Source organism: Rhinopithecus roxellana, chromosome 16, assembly GCF_007565055.1.
Source record: "Rhinopithecus roxellana isolate Shanxi Qingling chromosome 16, ASM756505v1, whole genome shotgun sequence".
NCBI lineage: Eukaryota > Metazoa > Chordata > Mammalia > Primates > Cercopithecidae > Rhinopithecus > Rhinopithecus roxellana.
Window position 1 is genome coordinate 14,364,717 of NC_044564.1, and position 19,894 is coordinate 14,384,610.

The 19,894-nt window shown below is 51.7% G+C and overlaps 1 protein-coding gene across 4 annotated transcripts in view; it reads left to right on the forward strand.

Moving 5' to 3' along the window:
* Positions 1-8,560, forward strand: part of MED27 (mediator complex subunit 27) — a 216,944-nt gene extending 208,384 nt beyond the window's left edge. For 2 of the 4 annotated variants that reach the window (XM_030919938.1, XM_030919939.1), the window contains 2 exons: positions 5,466-5,622; positions 7,975-8,560. In XM_030919938.1, the coding sequence (XP_030775798.1) occupies positions 5,466-5,622; positions 7,975-8,093 (276 nt within the window). In that variant the 3' untranslated portion in view covers positions 8,094-8,560. The remainder of the gene's footprint in view (positions 1-5,465; positions 5,623-7,974) is intronic. The other 2 variants (XM_010372838.1, XM_010372839.2) reach the window with 2 other exon arrangements.
* The last annotated feature ends 11,334 nt before the right edge of the window (positions 8,561-19,894 follow it).

Below are 19,894 nucleotides of genomic sequence, written 5' to 3' on the forward strand. Positions count from 1 at the left end.
TACCCTCACCCACTATGTGCATCTTCCCAACCTTTGGATATCTGCACTCCTCCTCCATCAAATGTAAGTAAGAATAGTGGGCCAGGTGCAGTGGCTCACGCCTGTAATCCCAGCACTTTGTCAGGCTAATGACTTAAGCCAGGAGTTCGAGACCAGCCTGGGCAATATAGCGAGACCCTGATTCTACAAAAATAAAAAATTAGCTGGGCAGGGTGGCGTGAGCCTATAGTCCCAGAGACTCAGGAGGCTGAGGTGGGAGGATTGCTTGAGCCCAGGAGGTCAAGGCTGCACTGAGCTAAGATCATGCCACTGCCCTCCAGCCTAGGTGACAGAGCAATACCCTCTCTCAAAAGAAAAAAGAAAAAGAAAAGCACCTATCTCCAAGTTACTGTGGGAATTAAATGAGAGGGGCACACAGGGCTTGGCACATAATAAGCTGTTATTAATAATAGCTACTATAAGTTAATAAAATATCCGATGGGTCTTTAAAAAAAAAACACTTTTCAGAAATAAGGAAACCCCCCACTCTACAGGCACCCGCTGTGAAAACCTTCCACCCTGGCACCCCACAGTGCCCATCGTGAAACCCAGGGGGTGCCATTCATTTTGATTGATGAGAAAGACCGACTGTCCTTCCGATTTGTATTTCTTTGTTTCATGGCCCAGAATCAAATGCCCAGCCCTCTGGGGGCCATTCTCCTGTAGGGCCTGGGATATGCCCCAGCCTTGCCACTCAAAGCCCAGTCCCTAACCAGCAGCATGGGCACCCCTGGGAGTCGGCTGGCAGTGCCGACGCTCCGCCCCTCCCCGAGCTCCTAGATGAAAATCTGACAAGACCCCGGGTGATTGGGATTGTGCGCTCACAGGCCTTGTATTCTCACGCATTTTAGCGTCCCTAGGAATAGCCTGGAGGGGTTGACTTAGTGTCTGGGCCCCACCCTGGAGATTCCAATGGTGTGGCGAGAGAGGGTCCCAAGAAGGCAGATTTCTAACCAACTCCCAGATGGTGCCAGCGCCGCTGGTCCCCAAACATTTCAAGCAGCACCATTCTCAAGGGGAAAGTTCCTTGGCCACAGCTTGAACTTGTTGTGCCACCACTGTAACGGGATCGGGAGACCTGGCCAACACTATGGCCCATTTTCTAGATGTGCAGTGAATATCCAAGGAGGCAGATTGGTCTGGAGAGAGGAGGAGGATGCTGAGGGATAAACCTGCTGTAGTTCTGCACGCCTCAAGCTCATTTCTTCCTCACATTACATCCCCATCCTGAGTTTTGACGGGGCTGTGTCACTCAAGGACGAGTGACCGCTGGTAACTTCTACCGCAGAGGGCAAGTCCAAGATGCCCCAGCACCTTAGAGGCAGACCAGAGCCCAGGTCCTAGCTCCGGTCCTGCAGTCCCCACTCCTTCCAGGCCCCTGGCGCCACCCACCTCATCTGAGCCACTCTTCCCGCAGAGAGTCAGAATGGGGGCCCTTCTCTCCATCTGCACACATGTACTGAGGACCTCCGTGTCAGGCACTAGATGGACATGGGCTCAAGGTAGGGAAATTGACACTAAACACATGTGGCAAAAAATACCAAGTTCAGATATGAGGACTGAGGTGGGAGAAGAGAGCCAGGCAAGGAGACAAGCCCCATCGGGAGAGCCTGGGGGGCTTCCCTCAACACGCGAAGGAGGGGAGGGAAAGGAGAGAGGCCTATGCCAAGGGGAGGTCTCAGGGAGGACAGAGGTGAGCATTTGAGGAGCTGAGGGACCCGAGGAAAGGAGGCAGACACTGGGCGCTGCAGGGTTTCTCATGGACGTTCACAGTTCGCATTTCATCCTGAGTTCAGGGAAAGCTGTAAGAGGGTTTTAGGGGATTGACATAGTTGGGTTTCTAGTTGAACGATGGCAATCACTCATGTTCTCTGACCAGCACACACTTCTGCCCACTACTTCATCCTCACAGTCATCCCCTGTGGTAGGCACTCTTTGTCATTATCCCCATTTTCCAGATGGGAAAACTGCAGCTAAGAAAGATGAAGTGCCTCGCCCAAGGCATCGCTGCTGGAATGGTTGGAGCCCACACCCTTTCCCTCTTTGCTGCAGAATGTTCCCTCTGAGCTGTGATGAGGCAGGCAAGGTGGGAAGAAGTAGAAGGATTTGAGATAAATAACTTGGAACCACATATGAGGCAGGGGGAAGACAGGTGACAGGGCGGGGCCCAGGTTTCTGGCTCGGGCCTCTGGGTGAAAGGCCATTTAGCAAAAACGCTGGAGGAGGTGCAGGTCCAGAAGACCACTCGAGATGTTCCTGTAATTCACATGATGCCTTGCCTGGAGAGAGCACCTTGCAGTTATCAAAACTAAGTTGCCTTGGAACTTGGCTTGGAGAACCCAAGTTCAGCCAGAGGAGGTCAAGTCCAGAGGTCAGCTGAGGAAGGGAGGAGGAGATGGGCACAGATCTGTCAGGCCAGGGAAGATGAACTCAAATAAAGATTAGGAAGCCAGGCCAGGTGCCCAGGGAACAGCAGGCTGGGAAGGGTTTGGGGAATCTTGGGGGTGCAGGCTCTTGTTGGTTTGGTTAGAGGCTGTAAACTCCAAAGGCCACAGGGGCCAGGCAGGTCTCCTGATGAGTGGAGCAGTCTGGATCTAAGACCCTAGGGTGCTCAGGCAAACTGCACATGTCACCACCCCTCAGCTGCTGCAGCTGGTGGCCACGTGGCAGTGCCAGGGTCACACACACAGATGAGGAGAAGCTGGGCCCCGTTTAATCTTCACAATAGCCTGTGAGACGGTCCCCAGATCCTCCAATGCTTCAAGAGGAGCTGGGCACCATGGTTAAGTGAAGTTTCCCAAATTTTAAGTGTTGGTCATTTGTGTTTAAAAATGTGAAAACAAAAAAAACAAAAGTGCAGCCAGACAAAGCCTCTCCGCCTGCACGTGGCTGCAAGGCCAAAATGGACAGAGGCGGTCTCACCCCAGGGGCCTCCCAGGGACCGACATTCCCATCGCGGGGAAGGTGTCACACCAGAGCTACAGAACAGCAGGGCCGGAGCAAACAAAGCCAGCCCAGCTGCCTCGGCTGTTCCAACAGGAGCTACACTGGAGACATTTTAAAAATAAATGGGGTGAGAAGAAAGAATTCTCCAAAAACTTTGGTTCTTCTGTAATAGCAAGTATAGTTGCAAAAAACATCTTGTCAGCCTGTAAAATGGCACTTTCACGGGTTTTCTTAGCAAGGGAGCTAGATGGGCAAGAACCAAGCGTTCAAGTTCAGGGACCGTTCAAGCCCAGTTAACTTTGCTGTGTTTTGTAGCCGTTAATTTCCCCCCACCAATTACCACCAGTCATTTTGCAAAGTTATCATTACTACTGTTTAAAAGAAAAAAAAAAGCATTGCTCATTTTAGAAAGCTGTCTGTCAAAAATGCCTAAAATAAAAGCAGTCTTGGCACTCGAAGGAATAAGTACCATTTATCTTGAAAGCCACTTGGGTAAGAATTTCTCAGCAGTGTTGGCTACATGAACTGTTGATGTATTTGCGAGAAAGTGCAGGTGTTTATGGTACATGGCCTTTGGTGAGTGGGCGTTTTTAAGTTTACTTCTTTATTCAACAAATATGTATTGGGCACCTGCTGCATGCAGGGTGATATCCTAGGCCTTGGGGATGCAGTATGAACCAGGCAGACATGATTCCTGCCCCATGGAGCTGACCGTCTGTCTGGTGGGGCTCACCAGCCATCGAGCAGGCCATGAAAGTCCACTGGGAAATAGGGCAAGTCCAGGGCCCAGGCAGAGCAGAAGAGGAGACCAGGCAGGCGGGGCTGGTGGCATTGCCAGAGAGTGAGTGCTTCCCACGACTGGCCTCACTCTGTTCTCTCACCAGCCTTACTCAGTATGTAAGACAATCTCCATTTTATGGAGGTGGAAACTGAGGCTATAGAGAGGCCCCATAAGAGGCCAGGGGGCCAGGCCCCGGCTTGCCTGGCTGCTCACACTTTGTGGGGCAGCCTCTCCAGCTGCAGGTGTGGACACATGTCACTGTGCGGGGCCCAGACCCTGGTCTCCACCTGCCCAGCTTGCTCTACCCCTGCATGGGTTCAGCCGCATACATAGCGTTCATTGGAAACGAGAAAATGGACACGTCTGCACAAGTTAGACCTGTGTTCATTCTTGTTCTCAAAGCTAAGGACTTTCTCTGGAGTTTTTTGGGTTTTTGTTTTAGGTGTGGTTTTTTCATTTTGTTTTGTTTGAGACAGGGTCTCTGTCACCCAGGCTAGAGTGCAGTGGCATAATCACAGCTCACTGTAGCCTCAACTTCCCAGGCTCGAATGATCCTCCCACCTCAGCCTCCTAAGTAGCTGGGACTATAGGTGTGTGGCATCACAGCCAGCTAATTTTTTGTATTTTTTATAGAGGCGGGGTCTTGCTCTATTGCCCAGGCTGGTCTTGAACTCCTGGGCTCAAGTGATCCCCCCGACTCAGCCTCCCAAAGGTCTGGGATTACAGGCATGAGGCACCGCGCCCGGCTTGTTTTGTTTTTAATGATGACATGTGCGATGTCAAGAATCCCTAATGAGGACAATCATGTAAACCATTACTTTGAACATGACTATCAAATTAGGTATAATCTACTCATTTGCTGATTGATGGCAGGCATTAACAATTCACGGTGTCATACAGTTTCAGAACCACCAGGGTTCTCAGGCCAGCCCCTTTGCTTCTCGGAAGGGGCATGGAGACGGAAGGGGCATGGAGACGCAGAGCGGATAAGTAGCTGGATCAAGGTCAGGGGGTGGTGCCGGAGCTTAACCCATGTGCTCTTTCCATTTGATCACCTGATGCCTTCAGTGGACCTCAAGCAGCCTTGCCCTTGGCCTTGCTGATAAACTTCTCCTGAGGAGTCAGGAGACAACGGGTGCAGACCCCTAGGGTGCTGACCATAGGCCACAGCCTTCAGGGAGCTGGTGAGGGGACCACACCAGGTGTGCCCAGCTCCTGCGAAGGGCCCTCCTAGCAATGGTGAGGCCCAAAAGAACAGCCTTAGAAACTGCCAGGCTCCCCATCATGAATCCTGTGTGGCTACAAATGGTGACAGAATGAGAATTCAAGGAAACAGAAAGAGTTGCCCTGTTGGGAAAAACATTCCAGGAGGAAGAGGAAGTGTGTGTACCAGGCGGAAGTGCTCCTTGGCCTGTGTCCTGTGTGTGCCGCACCTCGCTGAGTAGGGAAGCTTGGGATCCTCTCCGGGATCTGCCCCCACTGGCCTCTGGCTGCTCCCTCTGCCAGTGCTCCAGCCTGACCAGGCTTTCAGTTGCTGGAATCGTCCACACTTCCCCTGCCTCCAGGCCCGCATCCTTTCTGCCGACAGCATGCCTCTTCTCCCGCTCTGACTCCCCAACTCTGCTAACGAATTTTTCTACAGAGATTCTATTTTAGATGCCCTTTCCTCCACGAGATACTCAGATCTCTTTCCACACAGAAGGCGTGCCTTTGTCCTGCTTGTTTTCTCTATGCCGGCTGGGAGTGGCCACTGACTCGTCTTTGCCCTGCACTCTCAGGTAACAGACCACGCCACCACTGCCCTGCTCCACTATCAGCTGCCCCAGATGCCGGACGTCGTGGTCCGATCCTTCATGGTAAGTGGCTTCAGGACTCAGGTCTCCTGTTTAAACCTTGGCTCCCTTCAAGTGAGAACAGGGAGCTTGAAGGGCAGCCGTTGCATCTTCAGACTTTGAGGGCCTCCCAGTGGGAGATGGGGCTGCCAGTTTAAAACTGCTACTTTCTTTAAACTGGGAAGGGATCTGGGAGAAACCACTTCTAGCTTCATTCACTAGTGCTTTCTCTACTTGCTGAAAATGCGGTGTTTTCAGAAATGATCTTCCAAAATAGTCCCCAGCATTGACTTAGTCCACAGATATTTCACTGAGCTCCTAATCTGGGCCAGGCCCTGTGGCTGGCGCAGCGCATGTCGCAGTGAATTAACAAACCGCGCAGTTCCCCAAGACGTTCACTCCTTCGATTTTCAGAGTTAGAGCTGGAGATGCAAGAAGCCCCAAAGCGGCCATTCCCGTGGTGTGCTGCAGCCGGCTCCTGCCAGTGCCTGTTCAGTGTCTTGCGAGCTGGTTCTTCAGCCACTACTGGTTTGAAATCAAACTTGGTGGGAGTGTTGACACCACGGAAGTCAGCAAACACTGCAAGTCAGGACTTTCCCCGACCCCCAGGGCCAGTTGATCAGCATTTATCACACGGCCACCAGTTGGCCTAAGCAGGGCTAACACCATGTCCCCTGCATCCTTGACAGACGTAGCTAGCTGTTGCACTGTCATGCTCACACGGCCGCGTGCTCTCACGCCGGCAGACCCCAGCGTCCACCGCTGCCGGGACTCCCTGTTTTCTTCATGCTAGAAAGTCTGCCGGTTAGAGAACCGACTCCAGAGGTTAGCAAGGCCAAATCAGTGTTCATCCCATCACATGGGCATCAACCGTCCCACTGCTCAGAGAGCCTGGAGTTCATTCCTCGGAAGACACATCCCTGGTGCGTTGATTGGCTTCATGATGGTGGCAGACCGGGCACGACACGGCCAGGTGCTCAGAGCTCCTCACGGAGTGGTCCTTCTCTGTGTCCAGGGAACGGTTCCCCTGACCATCTTCAGCAAGAGATAGCTGCAAAGACTTGCTTTTGAGCCTAACATGTTGTAATGCCCCCTTTCCCTTTGGTAACTGACTTTGGGATTTAGGGAAGATTTGAATCCCAGTGACTCCACTCAGGAGGCTGAAGCAGGAGGATCGCTTGAGCCCAGGAGTTGGAGGTTACAGCGAGCTATGATGGATTGCACCACTTTACTCCAGCCTGGGTGTCAGAGTGAGGTCTGGCCTCTTAAAAAAAAGAACACTTTACATCTGTCACAGCACTCAGCACTGTGCTCAGCCCACACCAGCTAATTAATACCAATCTGTTGATTGATTGATTTGAGGCACAGACATGTGCCTATTTGTGGCAGAGACAGAACTTCTTCTAGTTAGAGAAGAATAAGTAGTTTAACTGAATGGCCTCATGTTTATTGCCAAAACCCCCAAACACCTGGCCTTTGGAAAGGGGGACAGTACTGATGGGCCATGCCCTGTCACCATGAAGGCAGCTGTGGTGGAGATGGAGATGGAAGAATTTGTATCAATCAGCTCGGCCGACCTCTTCAAATAAGTTTTCTCTTACAGACATCATTCAGGAGGACATGAAATGACAAGATTCATGTGCCCCTTTCACAGCGAGAACTTGCTTGCCTTCCGTTTGGGGTGTGGGTATTTTTTTCTTTGGTAGTGAATCTCCTTGGGTTTGAGAATTGAGTTACGGGAGGCTCATCCTTATGTATGACGCCCAAGAAAGCTCTGCACTCTGAACCACTCAAGTGTGGATTTGCTGCTTACGATGTTATTTAGTGGCACCAGAGCTGTCCCCCCCCACCCCCCCCCCAGTGTGTCAGGCCACACTGTGACAGTGAGTGACAACCTCTGAAATCAGATTAGCTACAAGGCATGTTGACCTCCTCGGAGAAATCTGAAATTGTCCTCGGTTCCAAGGCTTCCTTAGCACACACCCACAGCCCGCTCTTCGTGATGGGCAAGGAGAAGAGGATGGATACTGACATTCAGAAGACACGAGACCCAGAAAGTGAAAGCGGGGTGCTGGCCCCCAGACACCAGGCTGCTCGGTGGTTCCCGGGGACTCCAGGGAGACCTTCCTGCTTTTGAGAGTAGGGGTTTCTATTTTCAAAACCCCCTTGGTTGGGAGGGGCATGCGAGCATCACAAGTGAACATCAGCACTCAGGTGACCTTGTGGGTTCCGCCTGCTGCTCCCTGTGAAATCACGGGGCATCTTCTGGGGCCAAAGCCAACTTAAGTTGTCTGGGCCATTAGGCTTGATAGGAAGGAGGACTTTGGGAGCACCTGTATCCCATCCTTTCACTTCTCTCCTCGTTTCTCTTTTTAGACCTGGTTAAGAAGTTACATAAAGCTGTTCCAGGCCCCGTGCCAGCGCTGCGGGAAGTTTCTGCAGGACGGCCTTCCCCCGACGTGGAGGGATTTCCGAACCCTCGAAGCCTTCCATGACACCTGCCGGCAGTAGCCCCCACGCTGGCCCCAGCCTCAGACCCCACCCGGCACCTTCCCAGACACGCAGGAAGCCCACAGAAGGCTCAGCTGGTTCCTCACTGCCCAGATGTGTACAGCCGCTCCTCCCTTTCATAAAACAGCACCGTATGTGCTGAGGCCACTCTCAAAGAGCAGGCCCCCTCTGTGGCCGATGGGACTAATTATTGCCACTAGCCAGTGGACTGAAGGCAAAGAAGACTTTTCTGGAAGCTGGTAGAAGGAAGCTGTGCAGCATGCTCCTCGTCCGTGTGTCGGCAGTGCTGGTGAGCTGACCTCTGGCCGCCATGCCTGTCTGTCGTTTCCGTGAGCTGTTACTGGAATGCGCCCTTGTGTTCGTGGCTAGCGTCACGCAGGGTTCTTGTGTTTTGTGGAGTTTTGGGTTTGGTAACTTATTTTTATAAGCAATAAACCTTTTGTACCCTGGACAAGGCTTTGTCTCCTGTTTCTTACAGCACCCTACACATTCAGTTCATGAACCCGTAATGGACCTGGGCCCTTTGAGGAAACAGAAACCAGCACGTCCCATGTTCACAGGGTGGTTCTTTTTGAGCAGGTACTGCCCTGTGTCCTGCTTGCCGGGGAGAGGGCAGTGCTGGCAGATCCTCTATTTCAGAGACACTGTGATGGCTTGAAAAATGGATGATTCTTTTTGAGAAAAAGAGCATGCAGAAGTTTATTTTTACTCAACCAGTCACATGCACACGCCAGAGGGAAAGGAACCCGCCCGGGTTAGCCGGCCAGACGCACGTGAGCAGGACTTGCTGGGGTGTCGGCTTGTTGGCCCCAGGTTTTGTCCTAAATATTACTGTGACTTGATCCCAGCCCCATCTCCCGACTTTGTTCAATGCCTCAGCACCAACTTTTAAAGCCATAGCCTGTTTCTGTGAAGATCGTTGACCTGGTAAAGGGCTTGAGGAGGGTGGTGGCATCGCCCAGAGCTCACCTGGCCAGGCCCATGCTAAAACAATGTTCTGTTTGCCATGAACAAAGCGTCGAGAGAGATGACGCCTTCTGAGATGTCCAGAAGAACCAGTAGGTCCTCCCTGGCTTCTGGTACCACCCAGCCTTCCCCCCACCCCTGGCCGAAAAGAGCCAGAGAATGGAGAGGGTTTAGTGCTGAGGGCTCTAGGACGGTGTCTGCCCACGTGGCGTCCCACCTGCAGCACTGCCACCGTGGGAGCTTATTAGAAATACACATCCCCAGGTGGGGTGCGGTGGCTCACACCTGTAATCCCAGCACTTGGGAGGCCAAGACGGGGATTACTTGAGCCCAGGAGTGCAAGACCAGCCTGGGCAACATGGCAAAACCCCATGTCTACAAAAAATACCGAAAAAAATTAGCCAGGCATGGTGGTGTGCGACTGTAGTCCCAGCTACTCGGGAGGCTGAAGTGGAAAGATCGCTTGAGCATGGGAGGTCGAGGCTACACCTCTACACTCCAGCCTGGGAGACGGAGCAAGACCCGATCTCAAAAAAAAAGAAAGAATTACACATGCTCCGGGGTGGGGTCCAGCAACCTGATCTTTAGCAACGTCCGGGTGACTGTCATGTGCACTGGCACCTAAGGCCTCTGCCCAGGAGAAATGGCCATGCTTTGATGGCCCATTCGGGGAAGTGGGAGGGGCACACAGGGTAGGGCAGGACATTTCCAGACCAGGGGTGGCCGTAGATTAAATCCCACACCTACTTTGTCAAATTCAAGATGCCAGTGCTCCTAAGATACGTGATTACGAACCACTAATAAAACCATGCTGCCAATTAAACCCTGGTCTTAATGATAATCCTGTGTGACACGTGAATCCGTCACACCAGCCTTTCGTTGCTTTGACGTTTTCTTTCATCTATTCCAAGGGAGTAGTCATTTCTTCTGCCTTCAGTCTTGTTGTTTAGCCTGTGATAGGCGATCCATTTACACCACTCCCAGTAACAGACCAGCACACAGCTTCATTGACTTGCCGTATCCTCCTTTGTTTGGTCTTGTAAGACACTTGTTTCTTTGTTGCATTGCAACAAAATATGGAATTGAGGATATCGGGTCCATAATAACACTTTGTCTCAGTGCCCCACATCTTTCCGGAGACATTTAAAAGGCAAGTAAACTGACCCCGAGCGGTAGGAACGATGTGCATAGCTCATGCGAAGTGACGACAGTATGACCAGCTATGACCAAGTTGGAGCATGTGCAGATAGTGACACACACGTCGTGACTGCCAGCTGGCAGACGGCACACGCCAGAGACGTTCAAATGTGGAAAAGCATCTATCTGATTGATGGATTTGTGGTCCTGGTAAATCTCATTGTAAGAAAGCGATCTGGGTTTTTAACTGTTTGAATCCTCCCGATTTGCAGCAAGTCTGAGAACGTCCCCATTGGCACTAAAGGTCGCTCCAATTCCCTCCAGTCTCTGTTTTCAAAAGAGAGAAGAGCCTTGAGTTCACAGCCAGGGGCAGGCGCTGTTTCTACTTGGAACTAAATGGCACTGGTTTTGTCTTCTCTGTGTCGTCCTCAGAGAAACCTGTTTATCGCAAATGATGCTGGTTTCCCATTTACAGGAGTGATACAAAGTGTCCATTTAAAATTATTTAGGTGAAAAAGTGTGACTATTAAAGAAAAACATTAAATAAATAGCACAGAAAGCGTGGCTGTGACAGAAAGTGTGAAGGATGTAGGCAGGTGGCGGGGGGCGGACGCACTGCCCAGGCCTGCACCCCAGCCTTCTGCTAGCGGTGGCAGGAGCCTAGAGAAGTCGCTTCATCTGAGAACCCCATGCCCTCATCTGTGAGATGCGAGGCTGGTGATTGAGCCATGGTGGAGGGGCTGGGGACTTGGAGATGGAACAGATCAACCATGCATTGGTCATGGGGAGGCTGCACAGTGGGGGCACGCATGCTGCCTGCTGTTCTGTTTTCCTGCTTTTTAACACTCCCTAATTAAAGAGGAAGGTTAAGACCGGGCGCAGTGGCTCACTCACGCCTGTAATCCCAGCACTTTGGAAGGCCAAGGTGGGTGGATCACTTATGCTCAGGAGTTCGAGGCCAGACTGACCAACATGGTGAATCCCTGTCTGTACTAAAAAAAAAAAAAAAAAAAAAGCCGGGCATGGTGGCATGTGCCAGTAGCCCCAGCTATTCAGGAGGCTGAGGCAGAAGAACTGCTTGAACCCAGGAGGCAGAGGTTTCAGTGAGCCAAGATTGCACCACTGCACTCCAGCCTGGGTGACAGAGTGAGATCTTGTCCCCTTCCCCCCTGCCCCCAAAAACAGGGAAGGTTGGAGGAAAACAAGAGCTTGAGCAGCTAGCCTTTAAGGCCTTCCCATCTCTGACATTCTCCACCTTCAATCAAGGGTGAACGGGAGTATATTTGAGATCCAGAAAGGGGAGAGGGGCTGGAAGGGTGATGGGTTCATTTGCCAAACCCTCAAAGGCTGAGTACTCCGGGAGATGAACGTGAGGGAGGCCGGCTTTGTGTGTCTCTCACCGAAACAGAATGCACTGACCTGAAGTTGACACAAATGGAGACCAGGGTGGGTTGAGGTCAGTTCCAAGATGGTGGACTGCAAGGGAAGCCAGAGACGCCACTGCTGTGAGGATGGTCACCAGGCCTCAGAGCCATCCTTTGGTGCCTGTCACTGAAAGGAAGGTGGCCATCGATGGGTGCTGGGTCACCAGGAGCAGAACATGAGCTCGATTGTCCAAGGTGGGCCAGGTGCAGCAGTTCACACCTATAACCCCAGCACTCTGGGAGGCTGAGGTGGGAGAATGGCTTGAATCCAGGAGTTCAGGACTAGCCTGGGCAACATAGCAAGACCCCATCTCTACAAAAGAATTTTTTTTTTCAATTAGAAATAGACTATCCAAGAATGACCTCTAGGCCCGACCTACAAGGTAGTTTATGTGACTTAATTAGGGCTCCTACAGTGCAGCGCCTCTGCTTGCCAGGCACACTACACTGTTGGCTAATTTAACCCCGGGGTGGGGGCTGCGTGGTGTCTTCCCTGTTTTATACATGAGAAACCAAGCAGAGGGGCTCATGCAGCAGCACACGGAGGGGCTGGCTGCCAGGCTGGCCACAGCCGGGCTCCGTGGCTCCTCAGCCACAAGGGACTGGCCCTGCCGTGCTGCATTGGGCGTGGCCTGAGCCAGAACCCTCAGCCGGAACTTGACTCCTCTGTCTTGCCAGTGCTTCCCATGGCCACCAGAGGCCGGGACGGCGTTACCCCACGCTGTCTGCTGGCCGGGTTATGGTGAAGCCCCTGGGTGCCCAGTAGGAACTGACAGAATGGAGCGAGGAGGTCTATGAAAGGTGGTCCCGATTTTTTTTTTTTTTTTTTTTCTGAACTAAATTGAGAATTGGCCTTTTGGTACGGAGTGATGTTTTTCCACTTCACACCACTGACTGCACGACAGGCTGATCTTTCCGTGTTAATGTGCAAACTCACCATTGCATTTAGGGTGTCGGAGTGTGGGCCTGCTGCTAAATCGAGAGCCTTTTAAGGGCACTGGAGTTGGGAGGGGCAGGGACGGCACCAGGATTCTCACAAGATCTGGAGCCCCTGCAAACCTGACGGGAGGCACTGTTCGGCCATCAGGTCTGTGGGTAGAAGACAGAAAAGGACAAGGTGCCCTTCTAATCTGTGCCCCCAGCCTCCACATCTCCAGCAGCATGTGGAAGATGATGGGGAGCCTCATGGTTCTGGGCCTGACAGGGCAGGGTGGGCCAGCCCCATTCCACCTGCTCACCTGCTGAATCCACTCAAGACCGAATGATCTGCACGTCCGAAACCGTAGACGAGAGGCAGTGGATAATTAGGCTTCACTCTCTAGGACATGCAGGGGGCCTTTTACCCCAGTCTCTGCCATCCCTCCCCCACTCTCCTTCCCAGCCAGGTCCTTACATCCGGGGAAAGGAACTTCAGAAACTCACTTTCAAGTTGAATTTTAAATTGCAGGCTGCCTGTGCCCTGTTATTAGTACTTGAAGAGCTAAACCTTGAGGTTCACAGCACATCCCAGGTAGAGCACTTGGCAGCTCTGCGATGATTAGTTACTTGGGAGCAGCTCCAGCCTGTCTCGGTGCTAATTGAGTTTGAAATTTCAGCTGCAGATTGACTGTCCTCGGTGTGAGCTGCAGTTTGGCGCTAAGGGAACAACAGGCAGGTCCTGCTGGCAGCGGCTTCATCTGCAGCGTGCTCCTCCCAGGCTTGATAGAGACAATGACCTATGCCTCCAGGGAAGAAGGGACAAGGGAGGGGCTGAGGCCAGGGGGACGGGGAGAGGAAACTGAGGCCACAAGCTGCAGAGCCAGCGCAGGACGGCAGCAAGCAATTGTCAGCACCCGCCGTGCTCACACCCTGCGCTCGGGTGGAATGGACTGTTATTTAATGCGTTACTCATCTCAGCCTTGGCTCTCATCTCCATCATAGGCTTGCTTTCTTAATTACAAAAGGATCCATATGTTCCTTTTGTAGAAAATGAGGTAATGCGAATAAGCAAAGCAAATAATACCTGTGATTCCCACACGCGGGAGCTCATCCCTGGAGCACTTTGGCGCACACCTTTCCAGACCCTCCTATGGACGTGTGTGTGTGTTTTGTTTTGTTTTGTTTTGTTTTTCAGAAAGATGAGATCAGACTGTGTACTGTTTTGAAATCTTTTTCCCATTTAGCAAAGGCTAAGGTTCTATCACACAGAGGTCCAAAAATACAGTGGCTTAAAGACAGCAGACACGTTTCTCCTCCACTTAAGATCCCCACCAGGGAGTGGACAGCTGTGCTCCACGCAGTCATCTGGGGATCCTGCTCTCCCGTCTTAGGATATTGTCACAGGCACCTTCCAAGCCTGCAGAAAGGGGAAGGCACGTGGGGAGCACGTGCCAGTGTGTTAAGCCCCGGACCCAGCACTGGCCCACGTCAGTTCCTCTTGAATTTCATTAGCAGAAACTTCGTCACGTAGCATACCCAGCTGCCAGGGCTGCCGGGAAATGCAGTCTCTAACTGGGCAGCCGTCGAGCCAGCTGCGACCCTCACTGTGGTCGAGGGGTGAACCCTTTCTGATGGATGAACGGCAGCCCCCACCGCACAACATGTGCTGAGCCTCTTCCAGTCTCAGGGAGCATGGATCCGTGGTGCTGTCCTTAGCAGCTTGTTTATTTCTTGGTTGTGTCCATCCTTGGGTTTTAGGTTACCAGGAAATTCCTCTATTCAGTTGCACACCATAATGCATGCCATACTTACACAATTAATCTCCTGTTGGATTTTTTTTTAACTTTTTATTTTGAAATCATTATAGATTCACAGGAAGTTGCAAAGAAACATATAGGGAGGCTCCATGTACCCCTCATCCAGCTTCCTCCTGTGTTAATATCTTGCATAACTAACGTACAGTATCAAAACCAGGGGACTGACATCAGGATGATGCAGAGGTTATTCCAATTTTACCAGCTAGACATGCACTCGTGTGTGTGTGTATGTGAGTGTACGGCTCTATGCAAAATATATATATATATATAGTGGTTTTTATTTTTTTGAGATGCTCTCTTCTGTCACCCAGGCTGGAGTGCAATGGTGCAATCACGGCTGACTGCAGCCTTAACCTCCCAGGCTCAACTGATCCTCCCACCTCAGCCTCCCAAATAGCTAGGACTACAGGTGCACACCACTATGCCCGGCTAATTTTTGCATTTTTTGTAGAGACCAGGTCTTGCCATGTTGCCCAGGCTGGTGCTCTGTACAATTACATCACATGTGTAGCTCTGTGAAACCATCACCACCACAACCAAGATGACTAACGGTACCATCCTTACGACTCCCCATCGTACCCCTCTCTAGCCACACACACCCCCTCTTTCCGCCCCCAACCGCTGGCAGCCACCCATCTGTTCTCCATCTCTGTAATGATTTTAGTTCACCAGTGTTATACACATGGAATCACGCAGTATGTGTTCTTCTGAGATTGGCTTTTTTTACTTACCATCATTTCCTTAAGAGTCATTCAAGTTGTTCCACATACCAGTATGTACAGTCCACTCCTTTTCCTGGCTGAGTAATGTGCCACGGTGTACATGTACCACATTTTGCTTAACCACTTACCCACTGGAGGACATTTGGGTGGTTTCCAGCTCGGGGCTATTACAAAGCTACTCTGAGCCTTTGCGTACAAGTCACTGCATGAAAATCAGTTTCATTTCTGTGCCTTTATATATATGCCTTTGAATCTTGTTGCTGGGTGTATGGTAAGTCCATTTTTAGTTTTAAGGAACAAACTATTTTCCAGAGTGGCTGCAGTGCTTCCCGTTCCTGCCAGCAGTGTGAGTGATCCAGTTTCTCTGCAGCATCACCAGCGTTTGGCGTTGTCAGTATTTCTTACATTAGCCATTCTGATAGGTGTGTAGTGATGTCTTGCGTCTTTTATTTGCATTTCTCTATTGGCTAATAATGTTGAAGATCTTTTTGTGTGCTTATTTACCATCTGGTGTCTTAAGCAAAATGTCTCTGCATGTCTTTTGCTTTTTTTTTTTTTTTTTCGAGATGGAGTCTGCTCTGTCACCAGGCTGGAGTACAGTGGTGCAATCTCAGCTCACTGTAATCTCCGCCTCCCGTATTCAAGCGATTCTCCCGCCTCAGCCTTCCAAATAACTGGGACTACAGGCATGCGCCACCACGCCCAGCTAATTTTTCATATTTTTAGTAGAGACAGGGTTTCGCCATGTTGGCCAGGCTGGTCTCAAACTCCTGACCTCAAGTGATCCACCCACCTTGGCCTCCCAAAGTGCTGGGATTACCAGCGTGAGCCACTGCACCCAGCCATTTGCCTATTTTCTAATTGATTTTTTTGTGTTGAATTTTGAGAGCGCTTCCCATCTTTGAGCTGTAAGTCCTTTGTCAGTTTTGTGATTTGCAAATATTTTCTTCCAGTCCTTGGCTTGCCTTTTTCTCCTCTTAACAGGGTCTTTCACAGAGCAGACGTGTTCAGTTCCAACAAGGTCCAGTTTATCCATTTTCCCTTTTATGGCTGGTGCTTTGGTGTCAGGTGTAGTGCGTTGGGTTCAGTGAGTGGTGAGTGGTGTTCTGCTGGAAGAATGTGGTTGCTCTCTCCTCCCTGCCACCTCACGCACTCAACAGGGACTTTGGATACCTTCTAGTTCATCCGTGCATTTGACAGCAGCCATGTCCAAGGCCTGGAGACGTGCTTGGCTCACCCAGCAGGGGCATGACAGCACGAAGGCAAGAACCAAACCCCCCTCAGTCAACATGATTTCACGTCCCCAAACCTGTCTCAGGGTAACACTTGACCTACACTGTCAAGATGAAATGGACCCTGCAACCACACAGGTGAATGAAGGAAAACATTGGCGGCGGCAGCCTGGTTTCCACAACCCGGCCCCAGGCCCACCAGGCCCAGGTCATGGTGCTCAGCGGAGGAGCCTCAGTCAGGAGTGAAGGGTGCCAGGGATGCCTCGCCATGCCCTATCACGGGCAGCTGCTGTGGTTGGATCTGCCCTGGGAAGGGCAGGAGAGGGCACCTTGATGGTTGGGTGCAAGAATCTGCTGAGTCAGCAGATCGCCCAGCCCTTCTCCATGTGTTCAATCTCCTGGCCTCTGGGCTGCTTTCTCTACCTGGAACATTCTTCCTCCAGAAAGCCACGTGGCTCATTCTCTGACTTCCTCCAGGAAGCGACCTTTCTAGCTCGGCTGTCCCTGACCACTCAGAATAAAAGTGTGCACGCCCCGTCCCTTCCTCCCCCAGCTCCGCCCCGTCCTTCTGAGCTCCCCGCACACTGCTGCTAACTCTCTTGTCATCTGTCTCCCCCACAAGTGTCAGGTGCCACAGGGCAGGGGAGCATCTGTCTTGGATGCTGCTCTAGGCCCTCGCACACAGCAGGTGTTCAGTGAATACCTGCCGACTGGAATGGAGTAAGAATGCCAGGCCCAGGTTTCTGGTCTGCTCCTAAATTGGTGGCCTTGGGCCAGTAACTTGATCCCTCTAAGCGTGGATTCTACAGCTGTGAATTTGGCCAGTGAGTCTAGCCCTCTGTTGTGGAAGTCCTGAACACCAAATGTGTATTGCACGGCCACTGCGTACAGGTGCTGGGTGCCGGGGTTACAGTTCACGTGTCAGAAGAGCAGAGAATCAGAGAGCGAAGCCCACCTTGTGTGCACAGGCAGAAGTGTGGATGCTGTAGGGAAGTGCTCATTCACGTGGGACCTGCTCCATCTTCCAAGGAACGGGGAGACTCCTCATGTCTCCCTGCTTACTCTGAGGAAAGGATTCAGAGAAAGGAATCCAAGCTGGGTACAGTGGCTCACGCCTGTAATCCCAGCACTTAGAGAGGCCAGGGTGGGAGACTCTCTTGAGCCCAGGAATTCGAGACCAGCCTGGGCAACATAGTGAGACCTCATCTCTACAAAAAAATTTAAAAATTAGACAGCCATGGTGGCACACACCTGCAGTCCCAGCTACTTGGGAGGCTGAGATGGGAGGATCGCTTGAGCCCAGGAGGTCGAGGCTACAGTGAGCCATGATTGCACCACTGCACTCCAGCCCAGGCAACAAAGCGAGACCCTGTCTCAAAAAAAAAAAAAAGGAAAAAATAAAAGAAAGAAAGGAGTCCAGGAGGTGTATGGGAATCCCATGAGAGCTTCCTCGCTGCAGACACGAGACATCTTCAGGTATGGGTCGTGACCTGTTCTCAGCACAGGGCCTTAACAATGCCACTTAGAAAGTGCAAAGGTCTCACTGGGAGGTGCAGGTTGCATGCAGCAAGCTGAGATTGCACCACTGCACCCCAGCCTGGGTGTCAGAGCAAGATCCTGTCTCAAAAAAAAAAAAAAAAAAAAAGGGCAAGTGTCTGAGACTATGGTAGAATCATGGCACTGCCCCGTTTTCGTGGGCCTCTCTGCATTTCTGTGAACACATTGCATCTTCCTGCCTTGATTAGAACGCAGTCCCTTTTTTGCTGTGGCCTTTTGATATTTGACTTTGCACACGATGCCCCTAAAGCTAATAGGCACTGGCCTTTCCTTTCCAAAGGGTAGTTGGTCAAATTAATGATCGCCAAAAGGCCATAGTTAATTTGCTGTCCTGTTTCATTCCATTAGTTTGCAAACCAGCAAAGTTCAAGAAAACTTCTGAGCACCAAAGAGTAGGGATCTCATTAGGAAGCAGACAGGTAGTTCTAAAGTTTTTCAAACTCTGGAGCCATAGCAAAAGGGGCAATTGTGAGCCTCTACCAGCAAGAGACGCCAATTCACTAAGTGGCAACTTTGTGTTGGCAGCTGGTTACATCCTGGCTGCAGACAGGCGCATGGTAGGCCGGGACAGCCTGTAAGGGGATGAACATGTGACCCTCAGCCTGCCTCTTGGCAGCTTCCCCATTTCATCACCAAGGAGACTGCAGCTCAGGGGGGTTCTAGGCAGAGTCGGGATTTGAACTCGGGTCTGATGGGCTCGACAAGCCTGGATCCTTGTGCCTCGGCTGCACAGCCTCTCCTAGGAGCAGAAGGTAGCAAAGAAACAGGGCTTCCTGCCAGTATTTAACAGAGGCTTGCTAGTGATACTTAGAAACCTTTTAGCAACGTTTACTATACTATGGTAGCAAAAGCTGGTAAACCCAGAGATTAAATTCCAACACACCCTCCACGCGCTTCATACACACTCACCCTGCTGGTCCTCAGCTGCAACCAGGCTGACGTTGTTGTACAATAGGCCCCTCTCACCAGAAATTGGGAGGTTCCCACAACCCCTTTCTGTACACTGGGCCAAGCACCATGCGCCGCCTCGGATGAGGAGCTGCAGCAGATGCATGATCAAACCACAGCCGCCCCAGTGAGAGATGCTGGGCTTGCGTGGACCGGGCACTCTGAGCAGTTAGCTCTGAGCAGCGGCAGTGGTAACTAGAAAGGCATTTAGTCGGCCAAGCGTGGTGGCTCGCTCCTGTAATCCCAGCACTTTGGGAGGCCAAGGCAGGTGGATCATTGGAGGTCAGGAGTTCAAGATCAGTCTGGCCAATATGGCAAACCCTGTCTCTACTAAAAATACAAACATTAGCCAGGTGTGGTGGTGGGCACCTGTAATCCCAGCTACTTGGGCGACTGAGGCAGGAGAATCATTTGAGCCTGGGAAGTGGAGATTGCGGCGAGCCAAGATTGCACCACTGCACTCCAGTCTGGGCGACAGAGTGAGACCCTGTCTCAGAAAAAGAAAAAAAAGAAAAGACGTTTACTCTTAAAGGACAGACCCAGGCAAAAAGAGCAGAGGACAGAAGCTGGAGCTGTCGCACAGCCGGCCCTTTGGGGAACTAGACGTGGTTCCGAGTGTGGCAGGCAGGGTGGGAGGCGCTGGGCCCTCCCTGTGGGCAGTGAGGTTTGGGTGCCATGAGCGCCTCCCTCGGGCAGTGCGTTCCTCCCCCGTGGCTGCTGTAATAATTGACCATGCTGCGTGGTTCACATAGACAAACGTATTCCGGAGTTCCGGAGGCTGGAAGTCTGCGGCAGGTCTCGCACGGCTGACACCCAGGGACAGCAGGGCCGTGCTCCCCTCTGGAGACGCTGGGGGGGACTCCATTTCCTCCTCTTTCCCAGCTTCTAGAGGCCGACCTCATTTCTTGGTTGCTGGTCACGGCCGCTCCCTCCTTCTCGAAGCCAGCAGGCTTGGGTGGAGGCCTCACAGCTGTCACTCTGACTCCCTTCCGTCTCCCTCTTACCCCTTTAAGGATGGTGGGGACGACACGAGGCCCACCAGCATAATCCAGGCTGTGCTCCCT